This window comes from Nicotiana tabacum, chromosome 3 (genome assembly GCF_000715075.1).
Source record: "Nicotiana tabacum cultivar K326 chromosome 3, ASM71507v2, whole genome shotgun sequence".
Classification (NCBI taxonomy): domain Eukaryota; kingdom Viridiplantae; phylum Streptophyta; class Magnoliopsida; order Solanales; family Solanaceae; genus Nicotiana; species Nicotiana tabacum.
The window spans coordinates 29,836,664-29,851,303 of NC_134082.1; the positions used below are offsets into that span (position 1 = coordinate 29,836,664).

A 14,640-nucleotide genomic window follows, 5' to 3' on the forward strand; every position below is an offset into this window, starting at 1 on the left:
TTTAGCATCTCAAATTCCAAAAGTCTTCATTTTTTCTTAAACCCTGTGCCCAGTCTAACAGGTTCACATAAATTGGAACGGAGGGAGTATATTTTATAATATCACAACACATATTATATTTATGATAAATGTATTTATATTTGATATTATTACTAAATCATAGTTAATTAATATATATTTTCACCTTTTTTATCGCTTAATCATTATAAATTAGACTTTCCTAGTCTTTGTATATTGATAGATGATTTTTTCTTTTTTAATATATTCAGCGGGATTGAGAACTTCTTTGTGGAACTAGTTTCCCTTATTGAGTTCAATATTCTTTAATTTCAGCAGTTACACTTTAATTTTATTATTCAAACATAATTTAAATAAAATATTTATATAATTTTTTTAAAATCTTTTACTCATTAGACAAGGTACACGCACAACGCGTGTACTATTGACTAGTATAATTATAGTGATTAAGAAAAGTACAGAAATAGCCAATTTAAATATAAACTTACCAACCTCTAGCCCAAAATTAGATATACACGTAAGGAAGGATTCTGCTATCCGAGAATCACGCTAAAGATCTTCCTTCCTTCCCTGTTTTTTCAAGCGTATCAATTTAACAGATCATGACATTCTCTACCTCTGTAAATCACGGCATTCTCTCTCAAAAAATTCTCAAAAGGAGCTCCAAATTTCACTCAAAATCGATCAATTTTACTATATACCTTCGCAATTTCTGTATAGATACAGCTTTTGCAATTTCTGTGTAGAAGGAACTATGAACTGTAATCAAAATCAATCAAGGAATTAGTGAGTTTTGACCTAATTTCAGCTACTTCACTGACAAATTTACCAATTTTTATTCAGTATAGTGGCCGATGAAATGTTGACGACAGCTTCGTAGATTATAATGCAGATGCTGTAATAGTTACTCCAAATATAAGTTTTGAAGATTTTGTAGATGTGATTTCGAAACAACTTATGATAGATACTTCATTGAATGATATTAAAATCAAATACACTGTCCAAAATAGATCTTCGCCAATAGTGATACACAATAGTATGGGTGTATATGTATATCTTGAGCTGAAAAAAAGCTCAGAATTTACAATGTATCCCCTTTGTATAACATCGAGTGAATAGGATATGGACATGATTTATTACAATTCCAATTCTGCTGTGATTTCCTTAGAATGTGCACAATGCTCAGTTGTAGAGGAGAGATACAATGGCGATACAATTAAGATGATCGAGTTTGGGGATGGAGAAGACTGGAATGATACAGAATCTGATGAAAATACAATAATAATTGACCCTCAACACATAGATGTAGAATAAGGTCAAATTTATAAAGACAAGGCAACGATAGTCAAAGTCATGAGGCACTTGGCAGTAAAGGAAAATTTTCAGTTTAAGGTGGATAGATAAAGTGAAAGCGGGTATCAAAATATTTATTGTATAATTATGTATCTTAATGTATATCGTAGTTGATGTTAGAAGCATAATTATGCAGAAAATAAGTTGTTTGTCACGACCCTAACCCCAAACTCGGTCATGATGGCGCCTCTCGTGAAGACAAGGCCAGCCAGTTCAACCCAACTCAACTTTTAAAGCAGTTAATAAACATAAAAATAGTCTAAACATGATTTAAACAATACTGAATAGCGGAAATATCAATAACAATGTGAAAAGTCCAACCTGACACAACCCTAACCGTGGTGTCACAAGTCACAAGAATCTCTAAACCATAATACTAGTCTGCTAAAGTCATAAACTACTACAAGTGTTTGAAAGGAAACAGAAATGATAGAGAAGTAGAGACACGGGGCTGCGGGCGTCAACAACTACCTCGTAGTCTCCAAAAACTACCTGAAACTAGAGGAATCAGTACTCAGGAGCGGTACCAGCTATGCCTGAATCTGCACACAGGGTGCAGGAAGTAAAGTGAGTACTCCAACTTAGTGAGTAACAAATGTAAATAACGACTGAAAGTAAGAAAACATGTAAAACACAAGGCATTCTATACTGAAGCAGTAAAATCACTTAAAACAGTAAAACAATGAAAAGTCAAGTAAATCCCTTTTCAACAAGTAAAACAAGTAATTGACAGGTAAGAAAAAAATAGAAGTTTGCCCCTCGGGCACAGTATCAATAAATTCGCCCCTCGAGCAGCATCTCAGAATAGTACCAGCCCCTCGGGCTCAATCTCAGAACAATATCAGCCCCTCGGGCTCAATCTCACATTATAATGGGTACCCGCGCTCACTGGGGGTGTACAAACTCTGGGAGGGGTCCCTTACGGCCCAAGCGCAATATCAAGCCATCTCGTGGCATCAAATCTAGGTCCTCGGCCTCATATCAATCAAGCCACCTCGTGGAGTATATATGCATCTCAGGCCCTCGGCCTCATATCAGTATCAGTGTATCCTCACAACTAGGCCCTCAGCCTTACTCAGTCCAAAAATCATCACAAGCCCCTCGGGCAATAGTAAAACAGTATTTCTCAGCCCAAAACATCATTTAAAAATATCATTTAAGTCTCAAAACTGAGTAAAAATGGCTGAGTAGTAAAACAGTGGAAAATAACATGACTGAGTTCAAGTAATAAGTCAAAACAGTGAGGAAATGGCAATAAAAATCCCTGAAGGGTTCAAATAGTTGGCACGAAGCCCAAATATGGCAATCAACCCAAATCATGATGATAACAAATAAGTTTTAGTCAAATACGCAGTAAAATCATCAATCGGGACGGACCAAGTCACAATCCCCGAGAGTACATGACCCCATGCTAGTCATAAAGCGTGGGTCTCACCTCAATATAGCACTACGATGTGCAATCCGGGGTTTCAAACCCTCAGAGCATCATTTACAATCATTACTCACCTCGAACCGGCTAAATCTCTAACTTGCGATGCCTTTGCCTCTCGAATCGGCCTCCACGTGCGTCGAATCTATCTAAAATCAGAATGAATACGTCACAATATGCTAAGGGAACAAAGCCCAAGCGAAAACAATCGAAAAATACCAAAAATTCCGAAATTGATCAACACCCGAGCCCCGAGCCCACTTCTCGAAATTCAGAAATTTTCACAACAACGGGTTCCACATCTCCCCATGAGTTCATACATATCAACAACATCAAAATCGGAGTCCAAATGGCCCCTCAAATCCCCATTTAAAGCCCTCTTAGACTCAAGCCCTAACCCTCCATTTTTTAGCCTTTTAATTCCTTTAATTTCAGTCTTAATCCATGAAATATTACCATAGAAGTGTGTTTTAGATCCAAAATCCTTACCTTAACGAAGTTCCCTTGGAATCTCCCTTCAAAATCGTCCAAAAGTTCCCAAGCCGAGGCCCAAAAATGGTGAAATCACCTAATTTCGAGAAATGGTCTAACTTATATGTTCTGCCCAGGCATACCTACATCTGCGGTCCAAAATCCGCTTTTGCGGTACCGCATTTGCGGTTAACACTCCGCTTCTGCAGAAATCACTAAAGCCGGCCACTACCGCATCTGCGATCCTTCTTCCGCATTTGCGGTTCCGCAGATGTGGCCCCCACCCGAAATCTTCCCGTTAACCATCCGAAATCACCCCGAGGCTCCCGGGGACCTCAACCAAAAGCACATACATAACCCAATACCTTATTCAAACTTGTCCCAATCATCAAAACACCTCAAACAACATCAAATCTACCAAATCACATTGGATTCAAGCCTAAGTTTCAAAAATCTTCCGAAATACGCTTTTGATAAAAAACGCAACCAAACCATGTCCGAATAACCTGAAATTTTACACACACATCTCAAATGACACGACGAAGCTACTGCAACTCTCGGAATTTCATTCCGACCCTTATATCAAAATCTCGCCTAACAACCGAAAATCGCCAAAATATCAACTTCGCTAATTCAAGCCTAATTCTACTCCGAACCTCTAAAACCCATTCCGATCATGCTCCTAAGTCACAAATTACCTCCAGAAGCTAATCAAACCATCGAAACTCACTTCTGAGCCTTCTAACACATAAGTCAACATCCGGTTGACTTTTCCAACTTAATCCTTCTTAAAAGAGACTAAGTGTCTCAAACTTCACCAAACTCATTCGGACTCGATAAGACCAACCCGATACCATAAAAACATGGATAATGAAGCATAAAGAAGCTGAAATGGGGAAAACAGAGTGGTAACTCATGAGACGATCGGCCGGGTCGTCACATCCTCCCCAACTTAAACAAACGTTCGTCCTCGAACGAGTCAAGAAACATACCTGAAGCCTCAAATAGGTGAGGATATCTGCTCCGCATCTCCTGCTCGGTCTCCCAGGTAGCCTCCTCCACGGGCCGACCTCTGCACTGCACTTTCACTGAAGCTATATCCTTTGACCTCAACTTCTGAACCTGACGACCCAAAATAGCTACTGGCTCCACATCATAGGTCAAATCATCATCCAACTGAACCGTGTTGAAATCCAAAACATGAGACGGATCCCCAATATACTTTCGGGGCATAGAAACATGAAATACCGGATTCACACTCGACAGGCTGGGTGTCAAAGCAAGCTGATAAACCACCTCCCTAATCCTTCAAAGTACCTCAAAAGGACCAATGAACCGAGGATTCAATTTTCGTTTCTTCCCAAATCTCATAACACCCTTCATGGGTGAAACCTTCAACAGAACCTTCTCGCCAACCATGTAAGACACATTAGCCTTCTCCCAAATATAACACTCTTTTGCCTCAACTGCACTGTACGAAGCCTCTCCTGAATCACCTTCACTTTCTCCAAGGCATCCTGCACCAAGCAGTCCCCAATAGCCTAGCCTCACCGGGCTCGAACCAACCAACTGGAGATCTACACCGCCTCCCATACAAAACCGCATATGGAGCCATTTGAATACTCGACTAGCAGTTGTTGTTATAAGCAAACTCTGCAAGCGGTAGAAACTCATACCATGATCCACCGAAATCAATGACACAAGCAGGCAACATGTCCTCCAATATCCGAATAGTACGCTTGGGTTGCTCGTCTGTCTGAGGATGAAATGTTGTGCTCAACTCTACCTGAGTACCCAACTCTCTCAACACCCCATCATCACCGATGGTCACATCTCTGGCATCATCATGCTGAACTCTGTCCTTAAGGACTAGAAAATGCGAATCATCGTATTGACGCTCTCTGATGTGATCATATAAGGAAGACTGAGATACCACACAAGCCAATACTCGACTGGACTCCAAAATATCTAATCTCACAAGCTGATTGGCTAAGTTCTGAACATCAACTGCAAGAGGTCTCTCCCCAACTGGAATATATGCCAAACTCCCCATACTCACTGCCTTTTGGCTCAAAGCATCGGCTACCACATTGGCCTTTCCCAGATGGTACAATATAGTGATATCATAATCCTTAAGCAACTCCAACCATCTCTGCTGCCTCAAATTAAGATCCTTTTGCTTGAACAAATGCTGAAGACTGCGATGATCAGCGAACACCTCACAAGATACGCCATACAAGTAGTGCCTCCAAATCTTTAATGCATGAACTATGGCAGCCAACTCCAAATCATGAATGTGGTAGTTCTTCTCATGGGGCTTCAATTGACGAGAATCATAAGCAATAACTCTACCCTCCTGCATCAACACACAACCAATCCCAACTCCCGAAGCATCACAATACACGGTATATGAACCTAAAGCCGATGGCAAAACCAACACTGGAGCTATGGTCAAGCCTGTCTTGAACTTTTGAAAGCTCTCCTCACACTCGTCCGACCATACAAATGGAGAACCCTTCTTAGTCAACTTGGTCAAGGGCGATGCGATAGATGAGAATCCCTGAACAAACCGGCAATAATAGCTTGCCAAACCAAGAAAGCTACGAATCTTTGTGGCTGAGGACGGTCTAGGCCAACTCTTAACCGCCTCTATCTTCTTCGGATCAACATGAATACCCTCGCTGGACACCACGTGCCCCAAGAAAGCCACGGAACCAAGCCAAAACTCACACTTGGAGAATTTTTCATAAAGCTTCTCCTCCCTCAATCTCTGCAATACAACTCTCAAATGCTCCAGGTGCTCCTCCTTACTATGCGAATACACCAGAATATCATCAATGAAGACTATGATAAATGAATCGAGATAAGGCCGGAACACGCTGTTCATCAAATGCATGAATGTTGCTGGTGCATTGGTCAGCCCAAAAGACATCACCAAGAGCTCATAGTGACTGTATCGGGTTCTAAAAGCCGTCTTAAGAATATCCGAATCCCTGATCTTTAACTGGTGGTAACCCGAACGGTGATCAATCTTGGAGAACACTCTCGCTCCCTGAAGTTGATCAAATAAATCATCAACGCGAGGTAAAGGATACTTGTTCTTAATTGTCACCTTGTTCAATTGCCTATAATCAATGCACATTCTCATTGTGCCATCCTTCTTCTTCACAAATAGAACCGACGCACCCCAAGGTGACACACTAGGCCGAACGAACCCCTTATCTAGGAGCTCCTAAAGCTGCTCCTTCAATTCCTTCAACTCCGCTGGTGCCATACGATACGGCTAGAAATGGGCTGAGTGCCCGACACCAGGTCAATACCAAAATCAATATCCCTATCCGGTGGCATGCCCGGCAGGTCAGCAGGAAACACATCAGGAAAATCCCTCACAACTAGAACAGAATCAATATTGCGAGTCTCAGCTCCGACATCCCTCACAAATACTAGGTATGAAAGACAACCCTTCCCAACCATATGCTGGGCTCTCAAGAAAGAGATCACTCTACTAGGAACATAATCGGTCACACCTCGCCACTCGATTTGTGGCACACCCAGCATAGCCAATGTGATTGTCTTAGCATGACAGTCCAGAATAGCTTGAAATGGAGATAACCAATCCATGCCCAAAATGACATCAAAATCTACCATGCTCAATAGTAATAGACCCACTCGGGTCTCCAGGCCCCCAATAGTCACCACACATGACTGGTACACATGATCTACAACAACAGTATCGCCCACCAGGGTAGATACATGAATAGGTAAAGCAAGAAGCTCACGGGGCATACCCAAATAACAAGCAAAGTATGATGACACATAAGAAAAGGTGGAACCGGGATCAAATAATACAGAGCATCTCTATGGCAGACTGAAACAATACCTGTGATAACAACATCTAAAACAATAGCATCGGGTCTGCCTAGGAATGCATAGAAATGGGCCTGACCGCCCCCTGATCGACCTCCCCCTTTGGGGCGACCCCTGGCTGACTGACCTCCAACCCTAGCTGGCTGAGCGGTTGGTGGTGAAAAAGCTGGTGTTGAAGCCAAAGACTGACCCCTCTACTGGGACGAACTAGCAACACGACGAGGACACTGCCTCCACATGTGGCCCATCTCGCCACACTCATAACAACTCCCAGGTGTTAGAGAAGGGGACTGAAGGGAACCCCTCACATCGAAGTGACTAGCTAATGCACTCGGCATAGAAGAACCCTGAACCGATGGGGGACGAGATGAACTCTGAGCTAGAAGGTGCTGAGTGAGGACTGGCCCTGCTGAGATCGATGATAACCATGACTCAAAGATGCCCCCCGATAACCTGGGCGAGCTTACTAAGCAATGAACGGCCTCTGCTGTATTGGAACTGGCCCCTCGAAGGAGCACCACTATAGCTGCCAGATCCTCGAGGCCTCTTGGCCTCCCTCTCCTCTTGCTCCTGATGGCGAATAGTCTCAATCTCACGGGCGATATCAATAACCTCCTCGAAGGTAGCACCAGTCACCCTCTCCTTGGTCATAAGAATACGGAGGTGATAAGTAAGACCATCAACAAATCTCCTGATCCTCTCTCGATCTGTTGGAACCATCCAGATGGCATGATGAGCCAACTCAGAAAACCTCAACTCATACTGTGACACAGTCATATCCCCCTGTCACAACCACTCAAACTGTCTATGCAGCTGCTCTCTACGAGACTGCGGCACATACTTCTCCAAGAAGATAACGGAAAACTGCTGCCAAGTAAGGGGTGCTATACCAACAGGCCTACGCCTCTCAAAATCCTCCCACAAAGTAAAAGCAGCTCCTGAAAACTGATAGGTGGTAAAAGTGACCCCGCTGGTCTCCAGAATATCGGTAGTACGAAGCATCCTCTTACACTTATCCAAAACGGCCTAGGCATCCTTGCCCTCTGAGCCATTGAAGGTCAGAGGCTGTAATCTACCAAACCTCTCCAATCTACGTTGCTCATCCTCTGGCATGACGGGAACCACATAGTCCTAAGCAGCTACAACCGGCTAGGCTGGATGCGCCCTCAGCGTCTGAAGTCCCTGCACTACCTGCTCAAGTGTGCGAGCAACGGAAGTCTGATTGCCTCCCCCGGCCTGCAAAGTAGCTGCAGCTATAGTGGCTGAAACCGCCTGAGCCAGGCCAGTGCAAACTGATAAGATCTGTGCCAAGGCCTTTTGAAGACCCATAATCACGATGGGCACAGCTGGTGCCTGAACTGGTGATGCTGGAGCATCCATAGCTGGAGCCTAATCCTGAGCTGGGGAAGCTGGTGGATCAGTAGGTGCTGCCCTTGCTGCTCTACCTCTACCACGACCATGACTGTGTCCTCGGCCTCTGGTAGTCTTAGCTCGTGGCACTAGTAGTCGTCTACCCCGCTCGGTAGCGCGTGTCCTCACCATCTGTGAGAGAATGGAATAACAGAAGTTTAGTACTCGAATCAACAAGTTCACACGACAAGAATTTCAAAAATATAAAGTTTTTCCTAAAGGTTTTGCAGCCTCTCGAGGATAAATATAGACATCTCTGTACCGATCCGCGAGACTCTACTAAACCTGCTCATGACTCGTGAGACCTATGTAACCTAGGCTCTGATACCAACTTGTCACGACTCTAACCCCAAACCCGATCGTGATGGCGCCTCTTGTGAAGACAAGGCCAGCCAGATCAACCCAACTCAACTTTTAAAGCAGTTAATCAACATAAAAATAGTCTAAACATGATTTAAACAATACTGAATAGCGTAAATATCAATAACAATGTGGAAAGTCCAACCTGACACAACCCTAACCGTGGTGTCACAAGTCACAAGAATCTCTAAACCATAATACTAGTCTGCTAAAGTCATAAACTACTACAAGTGTTTGAAAGGAAACAGAAATGATAGAGAAGTAGAGACACGGGGCTGCGGGCGTCAACAACTACCTCGTAGTCTCCAAAAACTACCTGAAACTAGAGGAATCAGTACTCAGGAGCGGTACCAGCTATGCCTGAATCTGCACACAGGGTGCAGGAAGTAAAGTGAGTACTCCAACTTAGTGAGTAACAAATGTAAATAACGACTGAAAGTAAGAAAACATGTAAAACACAAGGCATTCTATACTGAAGCAGTAAAATCACTTAAAACAGTAAAACAATGAAAAGTCAAGTAAATCCCTTTTCAACAAGTAAAACAAGTAATTGACAGGTAAGAAAAAAATAGAAGTTTGCCCCTCGGGCACAGTATCAATAAATTCGCCCCTCGAGCAGCATCTCAGAATAGTACCAGCCCCTCGGGCTCAATCTCAGAACAATATCAGCCCCTCGGGCTCAATCTCACATTATAATGGGTACCCGCGCTCACTGGGGGTGTACAAACTCTGGGAGGGGTCCCTTACGGCCCAAGCGCAATATCAAGCCATCTCGTGGCATCAAATCTAGGTCCTCGGCCTCATATCAATCAAGCCACCTCGTGGAGTATATATGCATCTCAGGCCCTCGGCCTCATATCAGTATCAGTGTATCCTCACAACTAGGCCCTCAGCCTTACTCAGTCCAAAAATCATCACAAGCCCCTCGGGCAATAGTAAAACAGTATTTCTCAGCCCAAAACATCATTTAAAAATATCATTTAAGTCTCAAAACTGAGTAAAAATGGCTGAGTAGTAAAACAGTGGAAAATAACATGACTGAGTTCAAGTAATAAGTCAAAACAGTGAGGAAATGGCAATAAAAATCCCTGAAGGGTTCAAATAGTTGGCACGAAGCCCAAATATGGCAATCAACCCAAATCATGATGATAACAAATAAGTTTTAGTCAAATACGCAGTAAAATCATCAATCGGGACGGACCAAGTCACAATCCCCGAGAGTACACGACCCCATGCTAGTCATAAAGCGTGGGTCTCACCTCAATATAGCACTACGATGTGCAATCCGGGGTTTCAAACCCTCAGAGCATCATTTACAATCATTACTCACCTCGAACCGGCTAAATCTCTAACTTGCGATGCCTTTGCCTCTCGAATCGGCCTCCACGTGCGTCGAATCTATCTAAAATCAGAATGAATACGTCACAATATGCTAAGGGAACAAAGCCCAGGGTGCAGGAAGTAAAGTGAGTACTCCAACTTAGTGAGTAACAAATGTAAATAACGACTGAAAGTAAGAAAACACGTAAAACACAAGGCATTCTGTACTGAAGCAGTAAAATCACTTAAAAAAAGTAAAACAATGAAGAGTCAAGTAAATTCCTTTTCAATAACTAAAACAAGTAATTGATAGGTAAGCAAACAAATAGAAGTTCACCCCTCGGACACAGTATCAACAAATCCGCTCCTCGGGCAATATCTCAGAATAGTACCAGCCCCTCGGGCTCAATCTTAGAACAATATCAGCCTCTCAGGCTCATTCTCACATCACAATTACCCGCGCTCACTAGGGGTGTACAGACTCTGGGAGGGGCCCCTTACGGCCCAAGCGCAATATCAAGTCATCTCATGGCATCAAATCTAGGCCCTCGGCCTCATATCAATCAAGCCACCTCGTGGCGTATATATGAATCTCAGGCCCTCGGCCTCATATCAGTATCAGTGTATCCTTACAACTAGGCCCTCGGCCTTACTTAGTCCAAAAATCATCACAAGCCCCTCGAACAATAGTAAAATAGTATTTCTCAGCCCAAAACATTATTTAAAAATATCATCTAAGTCTTAAAACTGAGTAAAAATGGCTGAGTAGTATAACAGTGAAAAATAACATGACTGAGTTCAAGTAATAAGTAAAAATAGTGAAGAAATAGTAACAAAAATTCCCGAAGGGTTAAAATAGTTGGCACGAAGCCCAAATATGGCAATTAGCCCAAATCATGATGATAGCAAATAAGTTTCAGTCAAATACGCGGTAAAATCATCAATCGGGACAGACCAAGTCACAATCCCCAATAGTGCACGACCCCACGCTCGTCATCAAGCGTGGGTGTCACCTCAGTATAGCACTACGATGTGCAATTCGGGATTTCAAACACTTAGAGCATCATTTACAATCATTACTCACCTCGAACCGGCTAAATCTCTAACTCGCGATGCTTTTGCCCCTCGAATCGGCCTCCACGTGCGTCAAATCTATCCAAAATCAGATTGAATACATCACAATATGCTAAGGGAACAAAGCCCAAGCGAAAACAATCGAAAAATACCAAAAATCCTGAAATTGGCCAAAACCCGAGCCCCGGGCCCACTTCTCGAAATTCAGAAATTTTCACAAAAACGGGTTTCATATCTCCCCACGAGTTCATACATATCAACAACATCAAAATCGGAGTCTAAATGACCCCTCAAATCCCCAATTAAAGCCCTCTTAGACTCAAGCCCTAACCCTCCATTTTTAGCCTTTTAATTCCTTTAATTTTAGTCTTAATCCATGAAATATTACCATAGAAGTGTGTTTTAGGTCCAAAATCCTTACCTTAACGAAGTTCCCTTGAAATCTCCCTTCAAAATCGTCCAAAAGTTCCCAAACCGAGGTCCAAAAATGGTGAAATAACCCAATTTCGCGAAATGGTCTAACTTATATGTTCTGCACAGGCATACCCGTATCTGCGGTCCAAAATCTGCTTCTGTGGTACTGCATTTGCGGTTAACACTCCGCTTCTGTGGAAATCACTAAATTCGGTCACTGCCGCATCTACGATCCTTCTTCCGCATTTGCGGTTCCGCAGATGCAACCCCCACAAATGCATTTGTGGTTTCCTGACAATCCCCTCCAAAACCGCTCCTGCGGCTTCTCCCTCGCATCTGCGGCGCCACACCTGCGGGCCCCAAACTGCAGGCGCAAAAACACCAGAAGCAGCAAATTTTCTACAATCTCCCAAGTTTCAAATCTTCCCGTTAACCATCCGAAATCATCCCAAGGCTCCCTGGGACCTCAATCAAAACCTCACACATAACCCAATACCTTATTCAAACTTGTCTCAATCATCAAAACACCTCAAACAGCATCAAATCTACCAAATCACATCGGATTCAAGCCTAAGTTTCAAAAATCTTCCGAAATACGCTTTTGATCAAAAACCCAACCAAGCCATGTCCGAATGACCTATCATTTTACACACACATCCCAAATGATGCGACGAAGCTACTGCAATTCTCGGAATTCCATTCTGACCCCTATATCAAAATCTCGCCTAACAACCGGAAATTGCCAATTCAAGCCTAATTCTACTCTGAACCTCCAAAACCCATTCTGATCATGCTCCTAAGTCACAAATCACCTACCCAAGCTAATGGAACCATCAGAACTCACTTCTGAGCCTTCTAACACATAAGTCAATATCTGGTTGACTTTTCCAACTTAAGCCTTCTTAAAAGAGACTAAGTGTCTCAAACTTCACCAAACTCATTCCGGACTCGATTCGACCAACCCGATACCACAAAAACATGGATAACGAAGCATAAAGAAGCTGCAATGGGGAAAACAAAGCGGTAACTCATGAGACGATCGACCAGGTCATCGCATTGTTACTTGTAAGTATGTGGCTGTACACTTTTAAGTTGTGGTTGTCACTGTCTAGTACTGTATAGTCGCTGTATTTTTTTCATCTAGTATTGTTGATGGCAGTGTGTATCACTATATATCATTGTATTTCATGTCAGTCTATTTATTGATGGAAAAGTTTATATCCTTGTCGTAGGTACTGCCTAGTATGAATCAACAACAACTGTGATTGGTATTTTAAGTCTTCGAGCCTGAAAAAAGTAAATGTTTCAAGGTCAGAAATTTCAGCAAAGTTCACTCATGCCCCTTGAAAGACAGATCTTACGCACAACGCCAAGCTACTGCAAAACTCATCGGCAGTCTTCTAATAGACAAGTATAAAGACCCAAAAATAGTATACACTCCTAATGACATAATTGGAGACATGAACAAGCTGGTCTTCAGATGACATATATGCAAGCATGGAGATCGAAAGAATATGCAGTTCAAGTACTGAGAGGAAACCCAAGCGAATCATATGAAAAGCTGCCAAGCTATTTTTATATGCTGGTTCTTACAAATCCTATGTCGGTGGTAATTTTGAAAAAAAATAGGGAAGACTTGTTCATGTATGCTTGTGTTGCACTATATCCGTCTATAAAATGATGGCAGTATTGTAAATCGGTTGTTGTTATAAATGGAACCTTTCTTAAATCGGCATATAGAGGAACATTATTGATAGCATCAACAAAAAATCCAGCAGGTAATATCCCACCACTCGCATATGCCATAGCAAATTCAGAGAATAATGCTTCCTTGGAGTGATTTTTTGCGAGATTCAAAGATGCATTTGGAGAAAGGGAGGGAATGTGCATAGTCTCGGATAGGCATGAAGGCATTGAAAATGCAGCGGCAACATTGTATCCACAAGTACCTCATTGTGTCTGCATATGGCATCTATGGAATAATGTAAAAAAATTACAAAAAAAAACCATTTGCTGCTCAAAGACATATTTTTTGCTATGGCCAAAGCATACACAGTTGAGAAGTTTGATTACCACATGGCAGAGGTAGAGAAAATTGATAAGAGGATCAAAGATTACTTAATGAATGTTGGGTATGAAAGATGGTCCATAGCATATTCCACTGTCAACAGAACATTGACGATGACTTCAAACATTGTGGAGTCGATCAATGCAGCACTCAAGGCTGCTAGGGAACTCCCAGTACTGCCTTTGCTAGACTACATAAGGAAATTGATCGGACCATGGAATGTTAAAAACTTAAAGAATGCAGTAGAGTCATTCACTGATCTTGGAAAAAAATATGATACAATGCTGATGGACAATCTTGAATTGTCACATTAGATGATGGTATGACTGGATTCTGTAAATACTTGCGCATAGAATATGTAATCATGCCGAATTCACCGACCAGTTATATCTTGAACCCTCTGTGTGATTCTGTTAAACTAGTGTCCAGCTGCACAAAAGCAAAGGCTTTCAATTTAATATAGCATTTATGCCTACCCCACTCCTCAAATATTGGTTGGTTTGACATGATATTAAGCTATTTTGAATCTTGTAGGCTCTCTAGTACATGTATTTTGAGGGCATCTTCTTTGTCACCACTAATGATAGTTGATAAATTTTGTAGGTGACCCCGTCGACGAGTTACTTATATTCAGTACTTGACAAGGGTTAGCAGAGAATGGTGTTCCTAAAATATCGAACTTGCAGCTGTAGAAGGTTTCAGTTGGATGATCTGCCATGTGCACATGCTTGGACAGTATTAAAATACAAATACATTGATCACATTAAGTATTGCTCGGTGTACTACACCACGAAGTACCTATTGAAGACCTATAAAATTCCAATTTATCCGATTCCTGATGAAAGCACATGGGAAA

General features: G+C 42.3%; 1 protein-coding gene across 1 annotated transcript; it reads left to right on the forward strand.

Moving 5' to 3' along the window:
• The first annotated feature begins 13,753 nt into the window (after positions 1-13,753).
• LOC107794742 (uncharacterized) lies at positions 13,754-14,098 on the forward strand. The gene has a single exon (XM_016617265.1). The coding sequence runs from the start codon at positions 13,754-13,756 to the stop codon at positions 14,096-14,098; it is 345 nt and encodes a 114-aa protein (XP_016472751.1).
• The last annotated feature ends 542 nt before the right edge of the window (positions 14,099-14,640 follow it).

What these genes read in the sequence shown, in the direction of transcription:
- LOC107794742 (XM_016617265.1), top strand. Translation starts at nt 13,754, where the DNA reads ATGGCCAAAGCATACACAGTTGAGAAGTTTGATTACCACATGGCAGAG.